At 42.4% G+C, this 24,194-nt stretch overlaps 1 protein-coding gene across 2 annotated transcripts in view; it reads left to right on the top strand.

Moving 5' to 3' along the window:
- The first annotated feature begins 16,729 nt into the window (after positions 1-16,729).
- YWHAE (tyrosine 3-monooxygenase/tryptophan 5-monooxygenase activation protein epsilon) overlaps positions 16,730-24,194 on the top strand; it is a 54,115-nt gene continuing 46,650 nt past the window's right edge. Inside the window, exon 1 of one of the 2 annotated variants that reach the window (XM_042967086.1) lies at positions 16,730-16,812. Coding sequence is in view for 1 of the 2 variants with exons in the window: in XM_042967084.1 (XP_042823018.1) it covers positions 16,749-16,812 (64 nt within the window). In the remaining variant the exon portion in view is untranslated. The remainder of the gene's footprint in view (positions 16,813-24,194) is intronic. The other variant, XM_042967084.1, reaches the window with a different exon arrangement.

Consider the following 24,194-nt stretch of genomic DNA (forward strand, 5'->3'; position numbering starts at 1 on the left):
CTTTTATTTTTTTTGTTTTTACTTACTTACTACTTTTAATTTAGAGAGAATGTGCATGCGCTAGCTTCCACACACCCATGTGGGGGAGGGGCAGAGGGAGAAGGTGAGGGAATCTTAAGCAGGCTCCACGCTCAGCTCAGAGCCCTAACATGGGGCAGGATCCCAGATCCTGAGATCATGACCTGAGCAGAAATCAAGAGTTGGATGCTCAGCTGATTGAGCTACCCAGGTGTCCCAGGTTATACCCCTTTCATATTTTATTTACTGCATTTACTCTTTATTCAAATAGTCCTTTTTTAAAAAAATTTTTTAATGTTTATTTATTTTTGAGACAGAGAGAGACAGAGCATGAACGGGGGAGGGTCAGAGAAAGAGGGAGACACAGAATCTGAAACAAGCTCCAGGCTCCAAGATGTCAGCACAGAGCCTGACGCGGGGCTCGAACTCACAGACTGCGAGATCATGACCTGAGCCAAAGTCAGACGCTCAACCGACTGAGCCACCCAGGCGCCCCTCAAATAGTCCATTTTTTTAATGTTTATTTTTGAAAGAGATAGAGAGAGAGTGGGGGGGGCAGAGAGAGAGGGAGACACAGAATCGGAAGCAGGCTCCAGGCTCTGAGCTGTCAGCACAGAGCCCGATGAGGGCTTGAACCCATGAACCGTGAGATCATGACCTGAGCCAAAATCAGTTGCTTAACCAACTGAGCCACCCAGGATCCCCTTCAAATAGTCAATTTTTACTTTCAATGCTAAAAAACCTTCTTCCATTGATCTGACAGTTATTTGATTATATTTTATACTAATATTTATAGAAGTTGGTTCTTAACCTTACTTCATTAAATTTAAAAACTAATTGGTGAATGGCATAAAGTGTAGACCTAACTTCTTTCTAATTTGCTACTGTCCTCAAACCACTTACAAGATAATCTTTTCTTCTTCCTAAGTAATACAATCTTGTGAGGGTTGGAAGTGATAGATTTTACTAGTTATTTGGAGAATAGCAGAATCTTTTTTTTTTTTTTAACTGTATTTATTTTGGCGGGGGAGGGGCAGAGAGGGGGAAAGAGAAAGAATTCCAAGCAGGCCCTGCTATCAATGCTGACTGAACCCGATGGGGGGCTCCACCTCATGAATCTAGAGATCATGACCTGAGCTGAAATCAAGAGTCAGACACTCAACTGACTGAGCCACCCAGGTGCCCCGGAGGGTAGCAGAATCTTGAGTGAAATCAGCCACAAATGTAGAAGGACGTGATGTGGTGGATTGCTCATGTGCCCAAGCCTCTCTGGGCACCTGACCAAAGGGTTGAGGAGAGATGGCAGGATAGAGAGGAGGTGCCATGGAAGCCACCTGTACTCCCATCTTTCCGCACAATATAAACGTGGGTATTTTCCTGAGAGTCAATGGACCAGACAATAAGTTTCTGGGCTGAAACTACTTGCCTGTAACCTACCAAGAGGGGAAGCCCTTCGGAACCTTCCCAACAGGGTCACCTGGGTGGCTCAGTCCATTGAGCATCTGATGCTTGATTTTGGCTCAGGTCCTGATCCCAGGGCCATGGGATCCAGCCCCGTGCCCAGCTCTCTGCGCTGAGCATGGAGCCTGCTTGGGATTCTCTCTCTCTCTCTCTCTCTCTCTCTCTCTCTTCCTTTGCCCCTCTACCTGGCTTGCACTCTCTCTCTCTCCTAAAAAAAAAAAAATAATAATTAAAACAACAAAAAAAAGAACACTCCCAACATATTTACACAGGTGTCCTGAAGAGAGCCAGTCACGGGCTGCCTGCCATATGTATATATAACTAAGAAATTATTCCAGCAATGTAAATATGAGTCCATTAGAAAATCTAATATAACCAACTATACGTACTCATTAAAGGAAAAAAAACCCATACTTTATAAAAATTGAGCCTGAAAAAGCATCCAGTATAAAGTAAAAACTTTTTTTTTTATTATTATTTCCTTAAATAATTTCTATACCCAATGTGAGGCTCAAACTCACAACCCCGAGATCAAGACAGCATGCTCTACTGACTGAGCCAGCCAGGTGCCCCAACATTCACTTTTTAACTCAGTTTTTATTTATTTATTTAAAAAATATTTATTTATTTTTGGGGAGAGCACAAGTGGGAAAGGGGCAGATAGAAGCAGGCTCTGTGCTGACAGGCTGACAGCAGTGAGCCTGATGTGGGGCTTGAACTCACAAACTGTGAGATTATGACCTGCGCGGAAGTCGGATGCTCAACCGACTGAGCCACCCAGGTGCCCCTTAACTTAGTGTTTAATAAACAGTCTTACCAAATTAGAAGTAGAGGGATCTCTTTAACTTGATTTAAAAAAACGCCTATTTATCAAACCATTAGTAAACATTACTCTTAATGTGAAATATTAAATTCACCTTAAATATTAAGGTGAAATATTAGACATTCCCATTAAAATATGGAATTTAACAAATGCCCAATTTGATCCCATAGTCAACATTTATCTGAAGCTACATAGATATGGAGAAATGAGAAGTAAATAGGAGCTATCTTACTGTAAAGGAAGACACAAAAATTTTATCTTTTTAAAATTTTTTAAAAAGTTTATTTATTTATTTTTGACAGAGTGAGCAGGGAAGGGCCAGAGAGAGAGGAAGAGAGAGAATCCTAAGCAGACTCCACACTGTCAGCACGGAGCCCAATGTGGGGCTCGAACTCAAGAACCACCAGATCCTGACCTGAGCTGAAACCAAGAGACGCTTAACCGACTGAGCCACCCAGGTACTACGAAACAAAAATTTTAGTAGTTCACTCTGAAAACCCAAGCCAGGGGGAAAGAGAGAGGGAAAGCCAGAGGGAAAGCCAGGGTGGCTCAGTCAGTTAAGCCTCAGACTTCAGCTCAGGTCATGATCTCATGGTTCGTGGGTTTGAGCCCCACATCCAGCTCTGTGCTGACAGTGCAGAGCCTGCTTGGGATTCTCTCTCTGTCTCTCTCTCTCTCTGCCCCTCCCCCACTTGTTATCTCCTCTCTCTCTCTCCCTCTCTCTCTCAAAAATAAGTAAATAAACATTAAAAAAAAAGATTCCCAACTTTCCCCTAATTAATCTATAAATTCAGGGGAACCCCAATCAAAATCAAAATGGATCTTGGGAGGGGCGCTTAGGTGGCTCAGTAGGTTGAGCATCCAACTATTGAATTCAGTCTGGTCCTGATCCCCCTGGGATCAAGCTGTGCATCAGGCCAAGTGTAGAGCCTGTTTGGGATTCTCTCTCTCTCTTTCACTGTCTCCTTCTGCCCCTCTCCCCAACTTGTACACACTTTCTCCCTCTCTAAAATAAAGAAAAAAATTCAAAACGGATCTTTCTTTTTTTAAATATTTATTTATTTTGAGACAGAGAAAGACAGAGCGTGAATAGGGGAGGCGCAGAGAGAGAGGGAGACGCAGAATCTGAAACAGGTTCCAGGCTCTGAGCTGTCAGCACAGAGCCCGACGTGGGGCTCGAACTCACGGACCGTGAGATCGTGACCTGAGCCGAAGTCAGAGGCTTAACGGACTGAGCCACCCAGGCGCCCCTCAAAACGGATCTTGAGAGAATGTTTCAGGTTGATTCTCCAGTTCATCTGGGAGACTTATAATACAAAATGAGTGAAATTTTGAAAAAAATGTTTACTTTACCAACATGATAGTGTGCTGTAAACCTATTGTAATAAATAACGTCATGTTGAAATAAGGATAGACAAACGAGCACCTGGCTGGCTTAGTTGGTAGCATGAGACTCTTGATCTTGGAGCTGTGAGTTCCAGTCCCATATCGGGTGTAGAGATTACTTACAAATTAACCTTTAGAAAATAATAATAATAACTTTTCCTTCTAGGGGAGCCTGGCTGGCTCAGTCGATAGAGCATGCAACTCTTAATCTTGGGGTCGTGAGTTAGAGCCCCACATTGGGTGTAGAGATTGCTTATAAATAAATAAATAAATAAACAAACAAACAAATAAATAAATAAAACAATTTTCTTTCCTAGAAATACCCTTATATATATGCAAATATGTAAATACCCTTATATATGTAAACATACCCATATATATATATATATATATATATATATGTAAATAAATAAAGGGGTTTGTTACAGTATTATTTGTAACAGCAGTAATTTAAAAAAATTTTTTTAAATGTTTATTTACTTTTGAGGGGTGGGGAAGAGGCAGGGCCAAGAAAGAAAGAGAGACACAGAATCTGAAATAGGCTCCGGGCTCTGAGCTGTGAGCACAGAGCCCAATTCGGGGCTCGAGCTCACAAACCACGAAATCATAGTCAGATGGTTAACTGACTGAGACACCCAGGTGCCCCTGTAACAGCAATAAATTATAAAGAGTTTAGATATTTATCAGTAGAAGATTGATTAAATAATGTAACACCCATACAAGAGAATATCATAGGTGTTAAAAAGAGAAAAGTAGCTTTATAGGTACTATTGAAAAAATATTCTTGAAGGGCACCATGCTGGCTCAGTCAGGGTTGCACACAACTCTTGATGTCAAGGTGGTGAGTTTGAGCCCCATGTTGGGCATACAGTTTACAAAAAAAAAAAAAAAGGTATGTGTGTATATATATCATATATATATATATATATGATATATTGAATGGAAAAAGCAGTCTGAGTCTGCAGAACAATATTATGGCAGAAAGTAATTTTTATTTCTTTTGGTTCACTTATTTATTTATTTATTTATTTTTGTTTCTAAGTAGGCTCCATGCCCAGTCGGAGTCCAACAAGGGCCTTGAACTCCCCACCCTGAGATCAAGACCTAAGCTGAGATCAAGAGTCGGAGGCTTAACCAACTGAGCCACCCAGGTGCCCTCACCTTTCTACTCTTTAAAAGTAGTACGTAATCCAGGGCACTTGGGTGGTGCACTGTCAGGACGGAGCCTACTTGTGATTCTCTCCCTCTCTCTCTGACCTCCTCTGCTTGCACTCTCTCATTCTCTCAAAACAAATAAATTTCAAAAAGTTAAAAAAAATAAAAGCAATACATAATTAAAGATATTTATGAAAATACAACAAAAAATGAAAGCAAAAGCTGAAAATAAAACACCTGTAATCCCTAAAAAACTGATTTTAACCTTCTTGGGGCACCTGGGGGGCTCAGTCGGTTAAGCGTCCGACTTCGGCTCAGGTCATGATTTTGTGGTTTGTGAGTTCCAGCCCTATGTTGGACTCTGTGCTGACAACTCAGAGCCTGGAGACTGCTTCAGATTCTGTGTCTCTGTCTCCCTCTGCCCCTCCCCAGCTGGCGTTCTCTCTCTCTCTCTCTCTCTCACTCAAAAATAATTAAACGTAAAAAAATGTTTTTAATGTTTTTAAATTTATTTTGGAGACAGAGAGAGACAGAGCCTGAGCAGGGGAGGGGCAGAGAGAGAGGGAGACACAGAATCTGAAACAGGCTCCAGGCTCCTAGCTGTCAGCACAGAGCCCGACGCGGGGCTCGAATTCACGGAGCATGAGATCATGACCTGAGCTGAAGTCGGATGCTTAACCGACTGAGCCATCCAGGTGCCCCTATACATAAAAATTTTTTTAAAAACTGATTTCAACATTCTATTAGTGTATTTTTATTGTTTTCTAAATATAATTGTATTTTTAACAATGCGATGATACTAAATATGTGATTTCATTGCTTTTATACTTAATCATACATTGTGAGAGTTTTTCATGGGTATCTTCATAAATTTTATATTGTAAATTAAAAAAAATTAATTTTTAAAAATTAAATTGTAAATTTTAAGGTAGTACACACATTTAAAAAATTTAAACAAATTTTAAAAAGTTCAAAATAAAATAATTAGCCTATTTTTACAAGTAAAAACACAATGTTAACTTAAAAAAAAACAAAACAACTAAACTGCAAGCTCCCGGAGGCAATGACTAATCATATTTTTTAATGTCCTATTTCCTTCTTGTAGTGCTTAGCACACTGCCATGTATGGATACACTACTCAAGACAAGTCAAGTGAGGTCTTGTTTCCATTAAAGGAAATATTTCAATAAAGTTGGGAGACTCATACTTAAGGGTGTGATTTAATGACCTGGTGATTGTTTTAAAGGATTTTCAATGGAGTATGAAGTATCCGTTAACACAGCAGCTGTGTGAAGTTCAGTATTACACTCTGAGAACCACCTCAATACAGCACCATGATTTTCTGTAAGTATTAATCTCTCCACCCAAGATAGTGCTTGAACTCCTCATCCTGAAATCAAGAGTCACATGCTTTACTGGGGCGCCTGAGCGGTTGGCTCAGTTGGTTGAGAGTCCAACTCTAGGTTTCAGCTCAGGTCATGATCTCAGGGAATCGTGAGACTGAGACCCAACAGGACTCTGTGCTGACAGCACGAAGCCTGCATGGGATTCTCTTTTCCCCTCTTTTTGCCCCTGCCCCTCCCCTGCATTCTCTCTCTCTTTCAAATAAATAAATAAACATTAAAAAAAAAGTCATATGCCCTACCAACTGAGCTAGCCAGGCGCCCCCATGCATGCACCATGATTTTTTTATATCTGTTTTGTATATATAGTCCCAGATGCTATATCAAAAATGTTTCTCCTTTTTTTTTTTTTTTGACATAGTACTGGAAGTCCTAACCACAGCAATCAAACAAAAACAAAAAAACCAAAAACAAACAAATAAAAAAAAAGAAAAAGAAAAAGAAATGAAAGGCATCCAAAGTAGTAAGGAAAAAGTAAAACTCACTATTTTTTTTAAAATTTTCTTTAATGTTTTATTATTTTTGAGACAGAGAGAGACAGAGCATGAACAGGGGAGGGTTAGAGAGAGGGAGACACAGAATCTGAAACAGGCTCCAGGCTCTGAGCTGTCAGCACAGAGCCCGATGTGGGGCTCGAACTCACGAGCCATGAGATCATGACCTGAGCCACCCAGGTGCCCCCTATTTATTTATTTATTCTGAGAGAGAGAGAGAGAGAGAGAGAGAGAGAAAACACATGAACCAGTGGGGGAGGGGCAGAGAGAGGGACAGAGGATCCAAAGTGGGCTCCGTGCTGACAGCGAAGAGCCTGGTGTGAGTCTGAAACTCACAAACCAGGGGAGCACGACCTGAGCCAAAGTCGGATGCCCAACCGAGTCACCCAGGTGCCCCTTCACATTCTACCTTTAAACTTTCATTATTTTCAGAAGACATGATACTGTATATATAGAAAACCCTAAAAACTCCACCAACAACTACTAAAACTGATAAATGAATTCAGTAAAGTCACACATAGGACACAAAATCAATATACAGAAATCCATTGCATTCTCCACACTAATAATGAAGTAGTAGAAAGACAAATTAGGAAAATGATACCATGTATAATTGCGTCAAAAGTAATAAAATACCTAGGAATAAACCGAACTAAGGAGGTGAAAAACTTTGTACTCTGAAGATCATGAAACATAGATGAAAGAAATTGAAGATGATACAAACAAATGGAAAGACATTCCATGCTCATGGGTTGGAAGAACAAATATTGTTAAAATGTCCATGCCACCCAAAGCATTCTACAGATTTAATGCAATCCCTATCAAAATGGCGACAGTATTTTTCACTGAACTGGAACAAATAATCCTAAATTTGTATGGAACCACAAAAGACCCCGGAGAGCCAAAGCAATCTTGAGAAAGAAGAGCAAAGGTGGAGGTATCACAATCCAGATTTCAAGATACACTACAAGACTGTAGTAATCAATCCAGATTTCAAGATACACTACAAGACTGTACTAATCAAAACAGAATGGTACTGGCACAAAAATAGGCACATATATCAATGGAACAGAATAGAGAGTCCAGTAACAAACCGTGATTATATGGTCAATTAATCTTTGACAATGGAGACAAGAATATTCAATGGGAAAAAAACAGTCCCTTCAACAAATGGTGTTGGGAAAGTTAGAGAAACATGCAAAAGAATGAAACTGGATCACTTTCTAACACCATAAACAAAAATAAATCCAAAATGGATTAAAGAACTAAATGTAAGACCTGAAACCATTTAAAAAATGTGAGACCTTAAAAAAAAAGTGAGATCTAAAACCATAAAAATCCTTTTTTTAAAAAGTTTACTTATTCATTTTGGGGGTGGGGTGGGGTGGGCAGAGAGAGAGAGAGAGAGAGAAAGAGAATCCTGAGCAGGCTCTATCCTACAATCCTGGGATCATGACCTGAGCTGAAATCAAGAGCCAGATGCTCAGCTGACTGAGCCACCCAGGAGCCCCTATGCCCCTAAAATCATAAAATCCTAGTAAAAGATCATAGGTGGTAATTTATCTGACATTGGCCGTAGCAACATTTTTCTGGATATGTCTCCTGAAGCAAGGGAAACAAAAGCAAAAGTGAACTATTGGAACTACATCAAAAATTGGTCTGCACAGCAACCAACCATCAAAATGAAATAACAATCTATTGAATGGGATAAGATATTTGCAAATGGCATACCCAATAAAGGGTTAGTATCCAAAACACAGAAAGAACTTGTACCAACTCAACACCCAAACATCCCAAATAATCCAATAAAAAAATGGGCAGAAGACATTAACACACATTTCTCCAAAGAAGACAGGTGGCCAACAGCCACATGAAAGGATGCTCAACATCATTCATCATCAGGGAAACCACAATGAGATATCGCCTCACCCTTGTCAGAATGCCTAAAATAAAAACACGAGAAACAAGTGTCGGTGAGGATGAGGAGAAAAAGGAACTCTCTTTCCTTGTTGGTGGGAATGCAAACTCGTGTAGCCACTGTGAAAAACAGTATGGAGCTTCCTCACAGAAATTAAAAATAGAACTACCATGTGATCCAGTAATTCCACTACTGGATATTTACCCAAGAATACCAAAACACTAATTCAAAAAGCTATATGCACCCCTTTGTTTATTGCGGCGATATTTACAATGGCCAAATTATGGAAGCAGCACAAGTGTTCATCGATAGATGAATGACAAGATGTGGTATATATACCGGATGGAATATTATTCAGCCATAAAAATAATAAAATCTTGCCGTTTGTTACAACATGGATAGATCTAGAGAATATAATGCGAAGTAAAGTAACCAGTCAGAGAAAGACAAACACTATATGATCTCATTCATAGATGCAATTTAGGAAACAAAATTGTCTGTAGAGAACAAACTGAAGGTTACCAGAGGGGAGGTGGGTAGGGAGATGGGTGAAATAGGTAAAACGGATTAAGCATTAAGAGTACACTTACCAGGGGTGCCTGGGTGGCTCAGTCGGTTAAGTGTCTGACTTTGGCTCAGGTCATGATCTCATGGTTCGTGGGTTCAAGCCCCACATGGGGCTCTGTCTGCCAACAGCCTGGAGCCTGCTTCCGATTCTGTCTCCCTCTCTCTTTGCCCCTCCCCCCTCACACTGTCTCTCTCTCTCTCTCTCTCTCTCTCTCTCAAAAAGTGAATAAAAAATTAAAAAAGAAGAGTATACTTATCAAGGTGAGCACTGAGCTGTAACAATTGTTGAATCATTATATTGTACAACTGAAACTAATATAACCTTATATATTAACTATGCTGAAATTAAGTTTAAAAATATTTCTTTATATGTTTGTTACCTTGTCAATAATTTCTGTCTCTCTTAGTTCTGTTTGTTGAGAGGACAGGCAGTACAGTCAAAGAATCCATCTAGGTTTAAGATTTCCACCTTCTCAGCAGTTTCTTAGGAAGAGGCACCTTCAGATAGACTTCAGCCAGTCTTGGGAGACACTGCTCAGGAGAGAGTACCAAGTGGTGACAATGAGGTCCCCCCAAACCTCTGCATGTCCATGATAGCCCTGTAGCATCCTGGGAGCACAGCTGGCTTTGTAGGGTGAAAAAGGGGGGCCAATTGGCCACCCCTGTTGGCTACTATTTCTGTAAAATGACCACTCTCTATCTTTTCACTGCTTTTCTTCTCAAGAGAACCCCAAACTTACTGCTCTCACTTTCTTGCCTTCTTTATGCTTTAGTCAAATGCAGTGTGGCCTCCAACATCCTTTAGAAGCTGCTCTTGAAGGTCAGTAATGACCTAATTCCTATATCCAATGGCTTTTCCTCATTGCTAATCTTTTTTTCCCAAAGTTTATGTATTTAGTAATCTGTACACCTAATGTGGGGCTCGAACTCACAACCCCAAGATCCAGAAGAGTCCATGTTCCATCAACTGAGCCAGCCAGGAGCCCCTATGCTGCTGTGGTAGGTTTGCTATTATTTTGTTGAAGAGGTTTGCATCTATTTATAAAAGACTTTGGTCTGTAGTTTTCTTGTAATGTCTTTGTCCAGATTTGGTATTAGAGAGCCAGGTAAAGCTGGTCTAACAAAATGAGGTAGGACGTGCTCTCTCAGCTAATTTTTCGGAAGAATTTCAAAGGGTTTGGTGTTAATTCTTTAAATGCTTGGCAGAAAAAAAAAAAAGAAAAGAAAAGAAAAGAAAAAAAGGGGCATCCGGGTGGCTCAGTCAGTTGGGCGTCCGACTTCAGCTCAGGTCATGATTTCACACCTTGTGAGTTCAAGCCCCTCATCGGGCTCTGTGCTGACAGCCCAGAGCCTGGAGCCTGCTTCGGATTCTGTGTCTCCCTCTCTCTCTGCCCCTCCCCTGCTCATGCTCTGTCTCTCTCCTACAAAAATAAATAAACATTAAAAAAAATTTTTTTTTAAATGCTTGGCAGATTTCACCAGTGAAGGCATCTAGTCTTGGGATTTTATTTGTTGGAAGATTATTTTCTATTTCTTCTTGAGTCAGTTTTGGTAGTTTGCACGTAGTATGATCTGGTTCTACATACAATATTTCTTATACCAAATGTGTGGGTTCCCACACCAAGCAATTTTCCAATTATCTGTGGACACCAACTGGGTATCCTAAATTTTAATTCAATTCTGACACTACCCAGAGTTACTACAGACCCCGGGGACTGAGGTTAAGGGCTCAGTTCCATAGGACAGTTCCCCACTTCATTATTTAAAAAAATGTTTTTAATGTTTATTTATTTTTGAGAGAGGGAGGTGCCTGGGTCGCTCAGTTGGTTAAGCAGCCAACTTCGGCTCAGGTCATGATCTCACGGTTTGTGAGTTCGAGCCCCGCGTTGGGCTCTGTGCTAACAGGCTGACAGCTCGGAGCCTGGAGCCTGCTTCGGATTCTGTGTCTCTCCTTCTTTCTCTGTCCCTCCCCTTCTTGTGCTCTGTCTCTCTCTCTCTCTCTCTCAAAAATAAATAAACATTTAAAAAAAAAACAAATAACAGAAGCTCTTCACAGGGATTATTTGGGAAGTTACAAGAGTTTTAGGAGCTCTGTTCAAGGAACTAAGGACAAAGGCCAAACATGTACTTTTTACTATATCATGATATCACATTATGTTTCTAGGAATTTGTCCATTTCATTTGTTATCCAGTTTATCGGCATAGCAGTGTTCATAATACAATCCTTCTTTCTGTAAGGTTTATAGTAATGTCCCTACTTTCATTTCTGATTTTAATTTTGAGACTTCTTTTCTTCTTAGCCAATCTAGTTTTTGTTATTTTCTATTTTATTTATGTCCACTTTAATCTTTATTCCGCTAATTTTCGGTTTAGTTGATTCTTCTTTTTGTAGTTCCTTAAGATGTACAGTTATTAATTTGAGATCTTCCTTTTTTTATTTTTTTATTTTTTTTTAAATTTTTTAACGTTTATTTATTTTTGAGACAGAGAGAGACAGAGCATGAACAGGGGAGGGTCAGAGAGAGAGGGAGACACAGAATCTGAAACAGGCTCCAGGTTCTGAGCGGTCAGCACAGAGCCCGACGTGGGGCTCGAACTCACGGACCACGAGATCATGACCTGAGCTGAAGTCGGACGCTTAACCGACTGAGCCACCCAGGCGCCCCGAGATCTTCCTTTTTTTAAATGTTTATTTATTTTTGAAAGAGAGAGAGAGAGAGAGGGAGGGAGATAACGCGAATGGGGGAGGGGCAGAGAGCGAGGGGGACAGAAGATGGGAAGAAGTGGGCTCCACATTGATAGCAGCTAGCCCAACGCGGGGCTCAAACTCATGAACTGCGAGATCATGACCTGAGCTAAAGTCGGTTGCTCAACCCACCGAGCCACCCAGACACCCCAAAAGATCTTCCTTTTTTAATGTAGGCATTTACAGCTACAAATTTCCCTCTTAGCACTATTTTTAGTCATCTCATGTTTTGGTATACTGTGTGCTTGTTTTTATTCATCTCAAGGTATTTTTAAATTTCCCTGGTGATTTCTTCCTGGGCCATTAGTTATTTAAAAGTGTTATTTCAGGGGCGCCTGGGTGGCTCAGTCGGTTGAGTGTCTGACTCTTGATTTTGGCTCTGGTCATGAGCTCGTAGTTCTTGGGATTGAGCCCCCAATCTGGCTCTGCGCTGACAGCATGGGGCCTGCTTGGGATTCTCTCTCTCCCCCTCTCTCTGCCCCTCTGCTAAGCACATGCACTCTTTCTGGCTCTCAAAATAAATATATGAACTTAAAAAAAATATTTAAAGTGTTACTTCATTTCCACATATTTGTTAATTTTCCAGTTTTCTTTTTATTATTGATTTTTAGTTTCATTCCATTGTGATAGGAAAAGATATTTTGTATGATTGCATTCTTTTAACTTTTTTTTAAGTTTATATATTTCTTTTTGAGAAAGAGAGAGAGAGAGAGAGAGAGAGAGCACCCGTAGGGTAGGAGCAGAGAGAAGGAGAAACAGAATCCCAAGCAGTTTCCGCACCATCAGTGCAGGGTGCAAAGCCCGATGGAGGGCTCGAACTCACAAATGATGAGATCATGACCTGAGCTGAGAGCGAGTCGGACGCTTAACTGACTACACCACCCAGGCGCCCCTCAATCTTTCAGCATTTATTAAAACTCATTTTGTGGTGTGCTTGGGTGGCTCATTTGGTTGGGCATCTGATTTGGCTCAGGTCATGATCTCATGGTTCGTGGGTTCGATCCCCGCATCCCACTCTGTGCTGACAGCTCAGAGCCTGGAGCCTGCTTTGGATTCTGTGTCTCCCTCTCTCTCTGCCCCTCCCCCACTTGCACTCTGTCTCTGTCTCTCAAAAATAAATAAATATTAAAAACAAAAAGACTGCTTTTGTGGCCTATCATACGATCTCCAGTTCCTTAACTTACAGAAGAACATGATGTTTGCTGAAGGTCACATGTTTATTTATTTACAGAATTGGTACTGGAACCTAGTAGGTCTTTTTGATTTTCACGTTTACCATTAAGATTGATAAGTTGTTTTTTTTGTTTGTTTGTTTTTTATTTTTATTTTTATTTTTTTAGAGAGAGAAAGAGATGGAAAGAAGGGCAGAGGGAGAGAGAGAGAATCTTAAGCATGAGGCTTCAAGCTCAGTGTGTAGATCAACTCGGGGCTTGATTTCACGACCCTGGGATCAGGACCTGAGCAGAAATCAATAGTCAGAGGCTTACCTGACTGAGTCCCCCGGGCGTGCCCCTGATAAGTATGTTTAAAGTGTAAAGGGGCTTCGTTTCGAAGGCAATAAGGAGCTACCCAATCTCTTTCGTTGGGTCTCCTGCTTTCAAATATCTCTTAAAAGCAGGTCTTCTTCAAGGTTTCTCTGGTCTTCTACCTGCACACATTCTCTAGTTGCTTCCGTGGCAGCCTCCCAATTCCATGCTGGTAATTTTTACCTGATGATCTGTGAGAACCTTAGAACATGTACAAAAAGGAATTCATGTCTCTGTTCATTCCGTCACGTCTCTGTTCATTTATGTTCCGTTCATTCCGTCAGCAGCTTTCCCTACCTGTCAATTTTAATTTTTTTTTCTCTTCACAAAATTGACACATCCGAACAGCTACAAACTTTTTTTTTTTTAAATCTTATTTTTAAGTAATCTCTACACCCAATGTGGGGCTCAAACTCACAGCCCTGAGGTCAAGAGTTGCATGCTCTACCAACTGAGCCAGCCAGGTGCCCCCAGCTATGAACTCTTGAGGCTTTTCTCTGTAGGACTATTTCTATCTGTCCTTTCCTTCCTATCTTTACTGCAACCATCTATTACTCTTACCTGTATTATTGTAGCCTTTCTTTAATAACAGCTGTGCAACCTTTTTTGTTTTAATTTTTATTTCATAATCATAAAGTTATGTTTTAAAAATTTTGTTTAAGTTTTTATTTTGAGAGAGAGAGAGAGAGGAAGAATGAGCCGGGGAGAGGGGGCAGAGACAGAGGAGAACAGAGGATCTGAAGTGGGCTCTGTGCTGACAGCAGAGAGCCTGATGTGGGGCTCAAACTCACACACCATGAGATCATGACCTGAGCCCAAGTTGGATGCTTAACCAACTGAGTCACCCAGGCACCCCTCATAAACTTATTTTTAAAATTTATTTTTATTTATTTTGAGAGAGAGTGAGAGATAGAGAGTGAGCGGAGGAGGGGCAGAGAGAGGGAAGGATACAGAATCCCAAGCAGGATTGGCGATGTCAGCACAGAGCCTGATGTGGGGGTTGAACTCATGAACTGTGAGATCATGACCTGAGCCAAAATCAAGAGTCGGAAGCTTAACTGACTGAGCCACCCAGGCACCCCATAAACCTTTTAAAAAGATTTTTTATTTTTGAGAAATCTCTACATACAGTGTGGAGCTTTAGCTCACAATCCAAGATCAAGAGTTGCATGTCCTTCCTACTGAGCCAGCCAGGAGCCCCTCATCATCATAAACTTAACTTAGCAATCCAGCTAGACATGGAGAGGAGTAAGGAAAATATGGAACCCATAGAACTGTGGTGAGAGCACAAAGATTACGGGATTTTTGGAGCAGATGGGGGTGAAGGGGTGCTCTCCTGAGCTATAGAATGAATGGTCTGGTCGTTAAGATAAAACACAAATCAAAACCAAAAAAGATAAAACACAAGTTAAATTTATTAGATTTGTCCACAGTCAGCAATGGTGATCTTCTTACTGGTCTTGTCATTCCTGGCCCCAAAGCACTTCATGGCTTCCATAATACTCATGCTCTCTTTCACTTTGCAAAAGACCGCATGCTTGCCATCCAGTCTTGGCAATGTAGATGAAAAACTTTGTGTTGGGTCCTGCACTTGCCATGGACAGATGCCAACACTTGTATGCTTCAGGATGAAATTCTCATCATCAGATTTCTCCCCACAGATGGACTTGCCACCACTGCCATTTTGGCATGGGAAGTCACCACCCTGGCCCATGAATCCCAAATAATCCTGTGAAAGCAGGAATCTTTATAACCAAATCTTTTCTCCCCTGTGCTCAGAGCACAAAAGTTTGCTTGCTGTCTTTGGAACTTTTGTCTGCAAACAGCTGGAAGGCGTCGTGGCCCAATGGCTCCCCACCCACAGCGAGGTGGAAGAACATGGTGGGGTTGATCATGGCTGGGCAGTGCAGGTGGTTTTGGGATCATGGGGACTGCAAGGCCTGCCATGCAATCTCTATTAATCTTTCCAAAGTGTATGCATGATGGCATCATCCTCCACGTAAAATCATCAAAAAATAACTCCCTTGTGCCCACGAAATAAGGTGCAGGGGCGCCTGGGTGGCTTGGTCGGTTGCGCGTCCGACTTCGGCTCAGGTCATGATCTCACGGTCTGTGAGTTCGAGCCCCGCGTCGGGCTCTGTGCTGACAGCTCAGAGCCTGGAGCCTGTTTCCGATTCTGTGTCTCCCTCTCTCTCTGCCCCTCCCCTGTTCATGCTCTGTCTCTCTCTGTCTCAAAAAATAAATAAACGTTAAAAAAAAAAATTAAAAAAAAAAGGTGCAAACTTCCTAGTTTACCATACAAGACTCTTCATAATTTGTTTCCAATCTACTTTTTATTCCACATCTATTGCATATCCCACCACAGAGTTTGTATTCTGACCTGAGCTTCAGTCATGCAACTAATATGTTATTGAGTACAAGGTGCTGGGAATCCATTGGGAAGAAACACAGGCCAGGTTCTTTCCCAGTCTTGCCTCCTCCATCTCGATTTAATATTGGTCCCACTCTTCTGCACCTTGCACTCCAGACCGGATTTCTCTAACAACTTCCCTCTCCTATCCACGGTGGGCCTAAGGAGAAAAAGAAGACTAAAAAGGAAGAAGAAAAAGACTGCAAAAGGCAAGGATGAAGTTGAGGTGTGAAATCTGCAGGCCTCTTTCCCCTACCAATTATAGCAGAATCCCACTCTTAACCCTGGTGTCAAAAGGGTGTGAAAATGTCCCAGGACTGGGTTTGGCTGAAAAAGGAGCAGGTAGGACAGAAGTTGGTTTCAGTGAGGAAGGCCTGCCATTATAAAAACCGTTACAGCCTCTGGCTCTCTTCCCGCACGTCCAGGCGTCGGCCTTAGGTCACAGCCCAGGCTCCCTCGCTCACTCACTTCAGGAGCCGTCCAGGCGGCCTCCCCCGCGCTGTCTCTCTCTTCCCTCAATCTCTCGGGATAGTTCTCCCTCCCAGCCGTCGCAGTTCCCGCCTCAACGTTCCAACGCCTGCGGAGCCCACGGAGGAGGGGCTTCTGGCTGGTTCCAGCCTCTTCGGGCTTTGAGCTCCTGGACCCGCCCCCCCCCCCTCCCCGCGCCAGTTGCCAGGGAGCGGTTGCCATAGAGCTGAGCAGTTGTCCGCGTGCGCAGGCGGAAGTCCCGGATTGAGGCGCCGCCATTTTTGCTGCCCAGACACGGAGCGAGAGGCTGAGAGAGTCGGAGACACTATCCGCTTCCATCCGTCGCGCAGACCCTGCCGGAGCCGCTGCCGCTATGGATGATCGGGAGGATCTGGTGTACCAGGCGAAGCTGGCCGAGCAGGCTGAGCGATACGACGGTGAGTTGGGGGGGTTACGGGGGGCTGGAATTCTCGGACCCTCTGCCGCCGCCCACAGAGGCCGGGAGCAGGAGACAAAATGGCGGCATCGTCTCCGAACCTGGCCGGGGACGTGGATTCGGGAAGCAGGAAATGGCCTGTGGGCTCCCGGAGCGGTGGGAGGCTCCAGGCCCAGGAATTTGACCCCTTTGGCGTCCTCAGTTGCAGACACTCGCGGGCCTGGAGGCCGAGGCGAGAGGGTGGAGGAGTTGGTTGTAAAATGGCGGCTGGGGGGGGGAGGGCGAGTCCCGGGGCGGGGGAGGGGGAGGAGATGGCGGGTGCTGTCTCCGCGCGAGCAATCCCCAGGGGAACCTCTGGGCCATCTTGGGATGTGGCGAACAATTGGGTGGGGTGATGGGAGAAGAAACACCCGTCACATGGGGGAGAGTGGCACCAGGAGCTGCAGCGCGGGCGCCTTTGAGGGAAATATGGCGGGTGGGGGCGGTGGCTTTTCCCCGGAGGCCCAATGTGGGGCGGCGGCTGTGGAGTCTCACAAAGGAGAATCCTTGCGAGCGGAGGGCTTTGGGTTTGTGGTGGAGGGCCGTCTTGGGTGAGGGGTGGGGAAGGACAGAGTGGGAATCACTGCAGTTCATCCTTGAGCGGAGGCCAGCCGAGATGCTGCGATCGGATTTCCTTTCCGTAGGCCGGCACACCTTGTATTGAGTGATTTTTAGACTTTACGTTCAATCAACCTTGCTTTCTTCTGGGGAGGTCTAGAAAAACCTCGCTCACGGTCCCTTTCCTCGGACTTATCCTGGAGAGCTCGCAAGTTCCTGTAATCATTTTCTGGCATCGTTAGCTGGGGACGGCGGGGGGGGGGCAGGTTCTGGTGGATAAAGCATTGAACAGGAAATAAGGAGACCATGATTCTTAGTCCTTTAAATGCCCGTGCCTCAGTTTACCAGTTTGTAAAAATGATGACTTTACTGTTTACAGTTACCATTATGACAAACGAAAAGACCTGTTGGAAAATAAAGTTATTTCAAATAACGTTTAATAACTGTATTTTGGTTGACTCCCCCGGCTTGGAATGCGTGTTTGTATTTAATGGGGAGGTCGTAACCTACCCGAAGCCCTCAGCTGAGGGTTTGGTTATTGGATTTTGAACATAGGGCATCCCAGCAGATCGTATTTTCTCTTTTCTATTTTAAAGAAATGGCTTTGTGTACAGATTTGAACAGTTCTTTGTTCATTGCTCCTTTGCCCCTAAAGGTTCTTGAGTCATTTTTTTAGAACTTGATCGAAATGTCCATTGTGTCTGTTTAGTCGTCAAAGGGTGCTGCTCTTTAAAATTGCCCTTACCTCCTCCATTTTGGACCTAGGTAACTTGAATTACCCCACATCCGTTAAACCTGTAGTATTATAAAAACAAAAAACCTTATATGTGGTTTCTGTGGTTTTAATTCTGTTCAGGGGTGAGACAAGGTTGGAAACAACCATTGATCTTCAGATTTTTTCATAATTACTGAAGCCACTTATTTTTCAAAATGTTATGTAGGGCCCATGCTTTCCTTGAATGCCAGGTTGGTCATGTGAATAGCCTCAGGGGTAGTCTCAGTATATCATCATATATTAGGATTCAAGAATTTGAAAATTAGAAAAGGTCAGGAACTCCAATTGCATTTCATAAATTCTTACATACCTATTTGTATTGAACAAGGTTTTTGTTGGGAGGGAGAGGGAAATAAGATGGGGAAGTACAGCTCAAGGTCAGATTTGTCTTTATTTCCTTGTTTAAAAGTGAAACAATGTAGGTGTGCTCCTTGTGGAAGTTTTTCTTCATCCCCCTTAGGCACCAGATAGGTTCCTCTCAATCTATTAGTGTCCTTGGGGGGAAACTTGAAATTGTATTTGAATGCTCTCTGGTCTGTAAGGATTTAGGCTCAAATTCTCAAGTTAGGATTTAGGTTTTGCCAAAACCAAAAAGGGTGTGGAAGAAGCTTTTTGTTTTTAATTTGTTTTAAAACTGATTTTGGAAGCTCATGATTGTAGCTTCCAAGCAAGTGATGGTTTAGTGATAATATTGGAGCTGGGTGGTGAGGAGTTTTAACCAAAGCCCTGTTGGTTATTGAACATAGTGTTATCTAGAGAGAGCCACTTCATTAAGTTATTTAAACGTTAAGTGTCTCCTTCAGGATATAAAGGGGGAAGGAAATAGGATCTACCAGGTGGGAAGGAACTCCTGTGACTGCTGGGCACAAGATAGGGAGGAATTCATTGGGAAGAAGAGGAAAGCAGTCATCAGGAAGTAGCCTCTACCTGTGTCCACTCCTTTGTTGAGTGCAATAATTCAGTTTTGTGGTGACAAAAATTCCTCATAGTTTTAGTCACTGAACAATATGTGGTGTGGGGAGTAGAAGAAGAGTGCATTTAAATGATTTGTTTTTGGGTTGGAAGTAAATACTGGCTTTTCTGGTTCCTGCAGTATCTGTTATGTTGCATACTCTGTTGAACGTAATACTTTTTTGTAGCATCATTTAATTATATTCTGGGGAATTGGAATCAATTTATATGGATTATTTAATGGTACTGGAGGAAGAGCTAAGCTGTGTTCAGGAAAAGGACACTTGGCGGTTGCAGATAGGAAATATTGAAGTTTGGGGTAGGAGTGTTCACCTTGGAGATTAAATCTAGCGGCATCACTTAGTAGTCTAAGACATAGGTTTTCTAACATTTGTAGCAGTTTTAAGCAAGCCTGTTACCTTTAAGCATTTCTGAACCAAGTCTTAGCATTCCCATATACACAAACCACAGTAGTACAGAAAAGGAAAAATAAAAGCGGAAAAAGTGCTTTTCACATTTTTCAGAGTAGAGGGGTCAGCATAAAGTACATTGGGTTTGTGGGGTAGTTGCTGGTTTTGTCCTTTCTTACCTTTTCCCTGTGATGATTGGCTCCTTGTGGGGTAGGGGTAAAGTTTAGATGGTCACTTGTGATTCATTCTCTGTGTGAATGAATGCATCTATTCTGAGTTATTTACTTGAGCGCAGTCCTTTTTAAAATACCAGAGCCTCATCTCTAGCTTATTCTATAGTCAGTGAAGGTGGGAACATGTTGTGAATAAACTCCTTAATAGATGTTAGGGAGAGAAAAACGGATAAAGAGTAACTTTAGTAACGAGTTTAAAGCAGGTTACTATCAATTCTATGTAGGGCAATAATAATTTTTATTATTGCTATTTCAGTTAATGGGAGTTAACTTTATTGAATGTTTTTTTCCCCCTGCCTAAATATAAGCAGAGTTGGATAACGCAATTAAAAAAAATCCCTTCTACAGGTAACCTTTAGCCTTAATTTTAAAACAAAAAAATTTTTTTTTTTTTTTTTTTTTGTGGGGCGCCTGGGTGGCTCAGTCGGTTGAGCCTCCGACTTCGGCTCAGGTCGTGATCTCACGGTTTGTGAGTTCGAGCCCCGCATCGAGCTCTGTGCTGACAGCTCAGAGCCTGGAGCCTGCTTCAGATTCTGTGTCGTCTTCTCTCTCTGCCCCTCCCCTGTTCATGCTATCTCTCCCTGTCTCAAAAATAAATAAACATTAAAAAAAATTTTTTTTGAATGTTTATTTTCAAGAGTGAGCAAGAGCCCAAATGGGGAGGGGTGGGGGGGGGATACAGAATCTGAAGCAGGCTCCAGGCGGGGGAGGGGCAGAGAGAGGGGGGGAGACACAGAATCTGAAGCAGGCTCCAGGTTCCCAGCTGTCTTCACAGAGTCCAGCCAGCTAGGGGCTTGAACTCACAGACCATGAGATGACCTGAGCCTAAGTCAGATGCTTAACTGACTGAGCCACCCAGGTGCCCTAGCCTTCATATTTAATTAAATCGGATGCTCTTTTGTGTTTACTTTAACATTTAAAATACTTTCTTGTTTAAGTAAACTGTACACCCCACATGGGGCAGGAATTCATGACCCCAAGATCAAGAGTCGCATGCTCCACCAACTGAACCAGCCAGGCACCCCTACTTTAGGCTTTTGTACAGTATTGTGCACAGTGGGCAAATTTCAGTTTATTTTGTTGGCTTCCCAAACTATGGAATATAATGAAATCATTGTAATTTGAGATGATGGGAGTAAATTCTTACTATTGCGGACATTCCTAGGCATCCTTTTCACCTTTATTTGAAAAGGTCTCAATTTGAATTCTAGTATGGTCTAGAACACATAATCTGAGCAAAATTTGGATTCAGTAAGTACAAACAAACACGTTGAGAGTCTGTGCAAACAAGCAGAGTTTTCATAATTGTCTAATAAGCTTGTTCAAAGGAATATGAAACATTTAAAACACTCCTAGACTTTAACCTGGTATATATAGCAAGTGAAATATAGAAAGTGAAATTTCAGTCTGGTAATTTAATGTATCTAATTTTATAAATGAGTTACCAATACTTTAAGAAGATGATCTGAGAACATTATTTTTATTTATTTTTATTTTCTTTAAAAAAATTTTTTTTAATGTTTATTCATTTTTTGAGACACAGAGACAGAGCGTGAATGGGGGAGGGGCAGAGAGAGGGGGAGACACAGAATCCGAAGCAAGCTCCAGGCTCTGAACTGATAGCAGCACAGATCTTGATGCGGGGCTCGAACTCACGGACTGAGATGATGACCTGAGCCGAAGTTGGACGCTTAACCAACTGAGCCATCCAGGCGCCCCTATTTTTATTTTCTTAAAATTTATTTATTTTGAGAGAGCACGGATGCAGAGAAAGGGAGAGACAGATTCCTAAGCAGGCTTAGCACAGAGCCTGACATGGAGCTTGAGCTCAGGAAACCGTGAGATCGTGACCTGAGCTGTTATCAAGAGTTGGACACTTAACCCAACTGAGCCACCCAGGTACCCCTGAAAGCATAATTAAAAAAACTTTTTTTTTTCATTTTTTAAAGTTTATTTATTTTGATAGAGAACGAGTGGGGGAGGGGTGGGGGGGAACAGAGGATCTGAAGCAGGCTCTGTGGTGACAGCCCAGTGTGGGGCTCGAATTCACAAACTGCGAGATCATGACCTGAACTGAAGTCAGACGCTTAACCCATTGAGCCACCCAGATGCCCCAAAAGCATAATTTTTTTGAAAGTTTTGGTGATTTATTTATTTATTTATTTATTTTAATTTTTTAAATGTTTATTTACTTTTGGGAGAGAGAGTGTGACCGGGGGAGGGGCAGAGACAGAGAGGGAGACGGGTCTCCGAGTTGTCAGCTTAGAGCCTGATGGGGCACTGGAACTCATGAGAAGCCACATCATGACCTCAGCCGAAGAGGGATGCTTAACTGACTGAGCCACTGAGGTGCCCCCAAAAGCATAATTCAAAAAAAAAAAAATAATAATAAATTTTATTTTATTTATTTTATTTTTTTTGAGAGAGCGCGAGCATGAGCAGTGATGGGGCAGACACAGAATCGGAAGCAAGCTCCAGACTCTGTGGGGGGCCAAACTCACGAACTCCGAGATCATGACCTGAGCTGAAGTCAGATGCTTAGCCGACTGAGCCACCCAAAGCATTTTTTTTTTAACGTTTATTTATTATTGAGAGACAGAGAGAGACAGAGCGTGAACAGGGGAGGGGCAGAGAGAGGGGGAGACACAATGTGAAGCAGGCTCCGGTCTCCGAGCTGTCAGCACAGAGCCCGACTCTGGGCTCAAACCCATGAAACGTGAGATCATGACCTGCGCCGAAGTCAGACGCTCATCTGAGCCACCCGGGCGCCCCTAACCCAAAGCAGAATTTTTAAAAAAGAAGGCTGTAAGGCTGATTTTGCAGCAATTTTTTTTTTTTTTTTTTACTTTATATTTAAGACGAGTGTGTATTTAAACAGCAATGACAGGAGTAAGGTAAAGGTTAAACTTTTAGACTTTATAGAACACATTTATCTAGAATTTCACATTTCACAAACTTCTTTCACAAACTTTTTTACTTATATCATGTATCAGTGAACTAGATAATGTTGCTTCCATTTTATGGTTCAGGAAAGTGAATTTGAGATTCAATGTTTTTTTTTTTTTTTTCCTACCACATGACTGGTTGGCTAGTAAATGGCAAAGCCAGAACTTGTCTGCTGATCTTTAGACCAGTACTCTCATTTCTTCTAAGCCACTTCTAAGCCACAAAAGAGACCTGTGTGTAACTAATTAAGGTAGTAAGCTGGGAATGCTGTATACTTACTTTTTTAGTAGTTCAAATAATGTGTCTTGGTGCTTGACTTGTATCTGTCATAAATAGTAGATAAAACATCTTCATGCTTTTCTAAAGAAACCTCGTGTTTTCAAAACAATTCCATCTTAGGACACCTCCCTGGCTCAGTCCGAAAAGCGTGCGATTCTTTAATTTTTTTTTTTAATGTTTATTTATTTTTGAAGGAGAGAGAGAGACAGGGTGTGAGTGGAGGAGGGTCAGAGAGAGAGGGAGACACAGAATCCGAAGCAGGCTCCAGGCTCCGAGCTGTCAGCACAGAGCCCGACGCGGGGCTCAGACTCACAGACCGCGAGATCATGACCTGAGCCGAAGTCGGATGTTCAACCGACTGAGCCACCCAGGCGCCCCTCTTTAATTTTTTTTAACATTTACTTATTAAAAATATTTTTTAATGTTTATTTTTGAGAGAGAGGGAGGAGCAGAGAGAGGGAGACACAGAATCTGAAGCAGGCTTCTGGCTCTGAGCTGTCAGCACAGAGCCCGATATGGAGCTCTAACCCACGAATCGGGAGATCATGACCTGAGCTGAAGTGGGTCGCTTAACTGACTGAGCCACCCAGGCTCCCCAACGTTTATTTATTTTTGAGGGAGAGGGAGACACAGAATCTGAAGCAGGCCCCAGTCTCTGAGCTGTCAGCACAGAGCCCGACATGGGGCTCGAACCCACAAACCGTGAGATCGTGACCTGAGCCGAAGTTGGATTCTTAAACGCTTAACCCAGTAAGCCATGCAGGTGCCCCATAGTGTGCGATTCTTGATCTTGGGGTCATGAGTTTGAGCCCCACATTGGGTGGAGAGATTGTTAAAAAAAAATTAATAAACTTAAAAAAAATCTCATTTTAAGGCACAGTGAATGAAGTTAGAATGAGGGATTTTAGGTAATCTCAAAATTTGTGTTTGCATACGGTTTCCTTGGTTTCCTCGGTTTGTAGAGTCTGCTGGGGTATGGCCAGGCATTTCTGCAAATTGCTTTTATTTAAAACCTCTGTCCAACCCCCCCCCCCCCCTTTTGTCTTGATGGATGCAGCCTTTAAGTTAATGATTTAGTCATAACACTTTTAGGAGGGGGAGAGGTTGACAAATGATTTGCAAATGTTCCAGATACTAGCCTAGAGAGCTGTCATACAGAATCCATTAAGGGGTAGTGAGGAACAGTAGCAAA

The sequence above is a fragment of the Panthera tigris genome, chromosome E1, assembly GCF_018350195.1.
Source record: "Panthera tigris isolate Pti1 chromosome E1, P.tigris_Pti1_mat1.1, whole genome shotgun sequence".
NCBI classification, from domain to species: domain Eukaryota; kingdom Metazoa; phylum Chordata; class Mammalia; order Carnivora; family Felidae; genus Panthera; species Panthera tigris.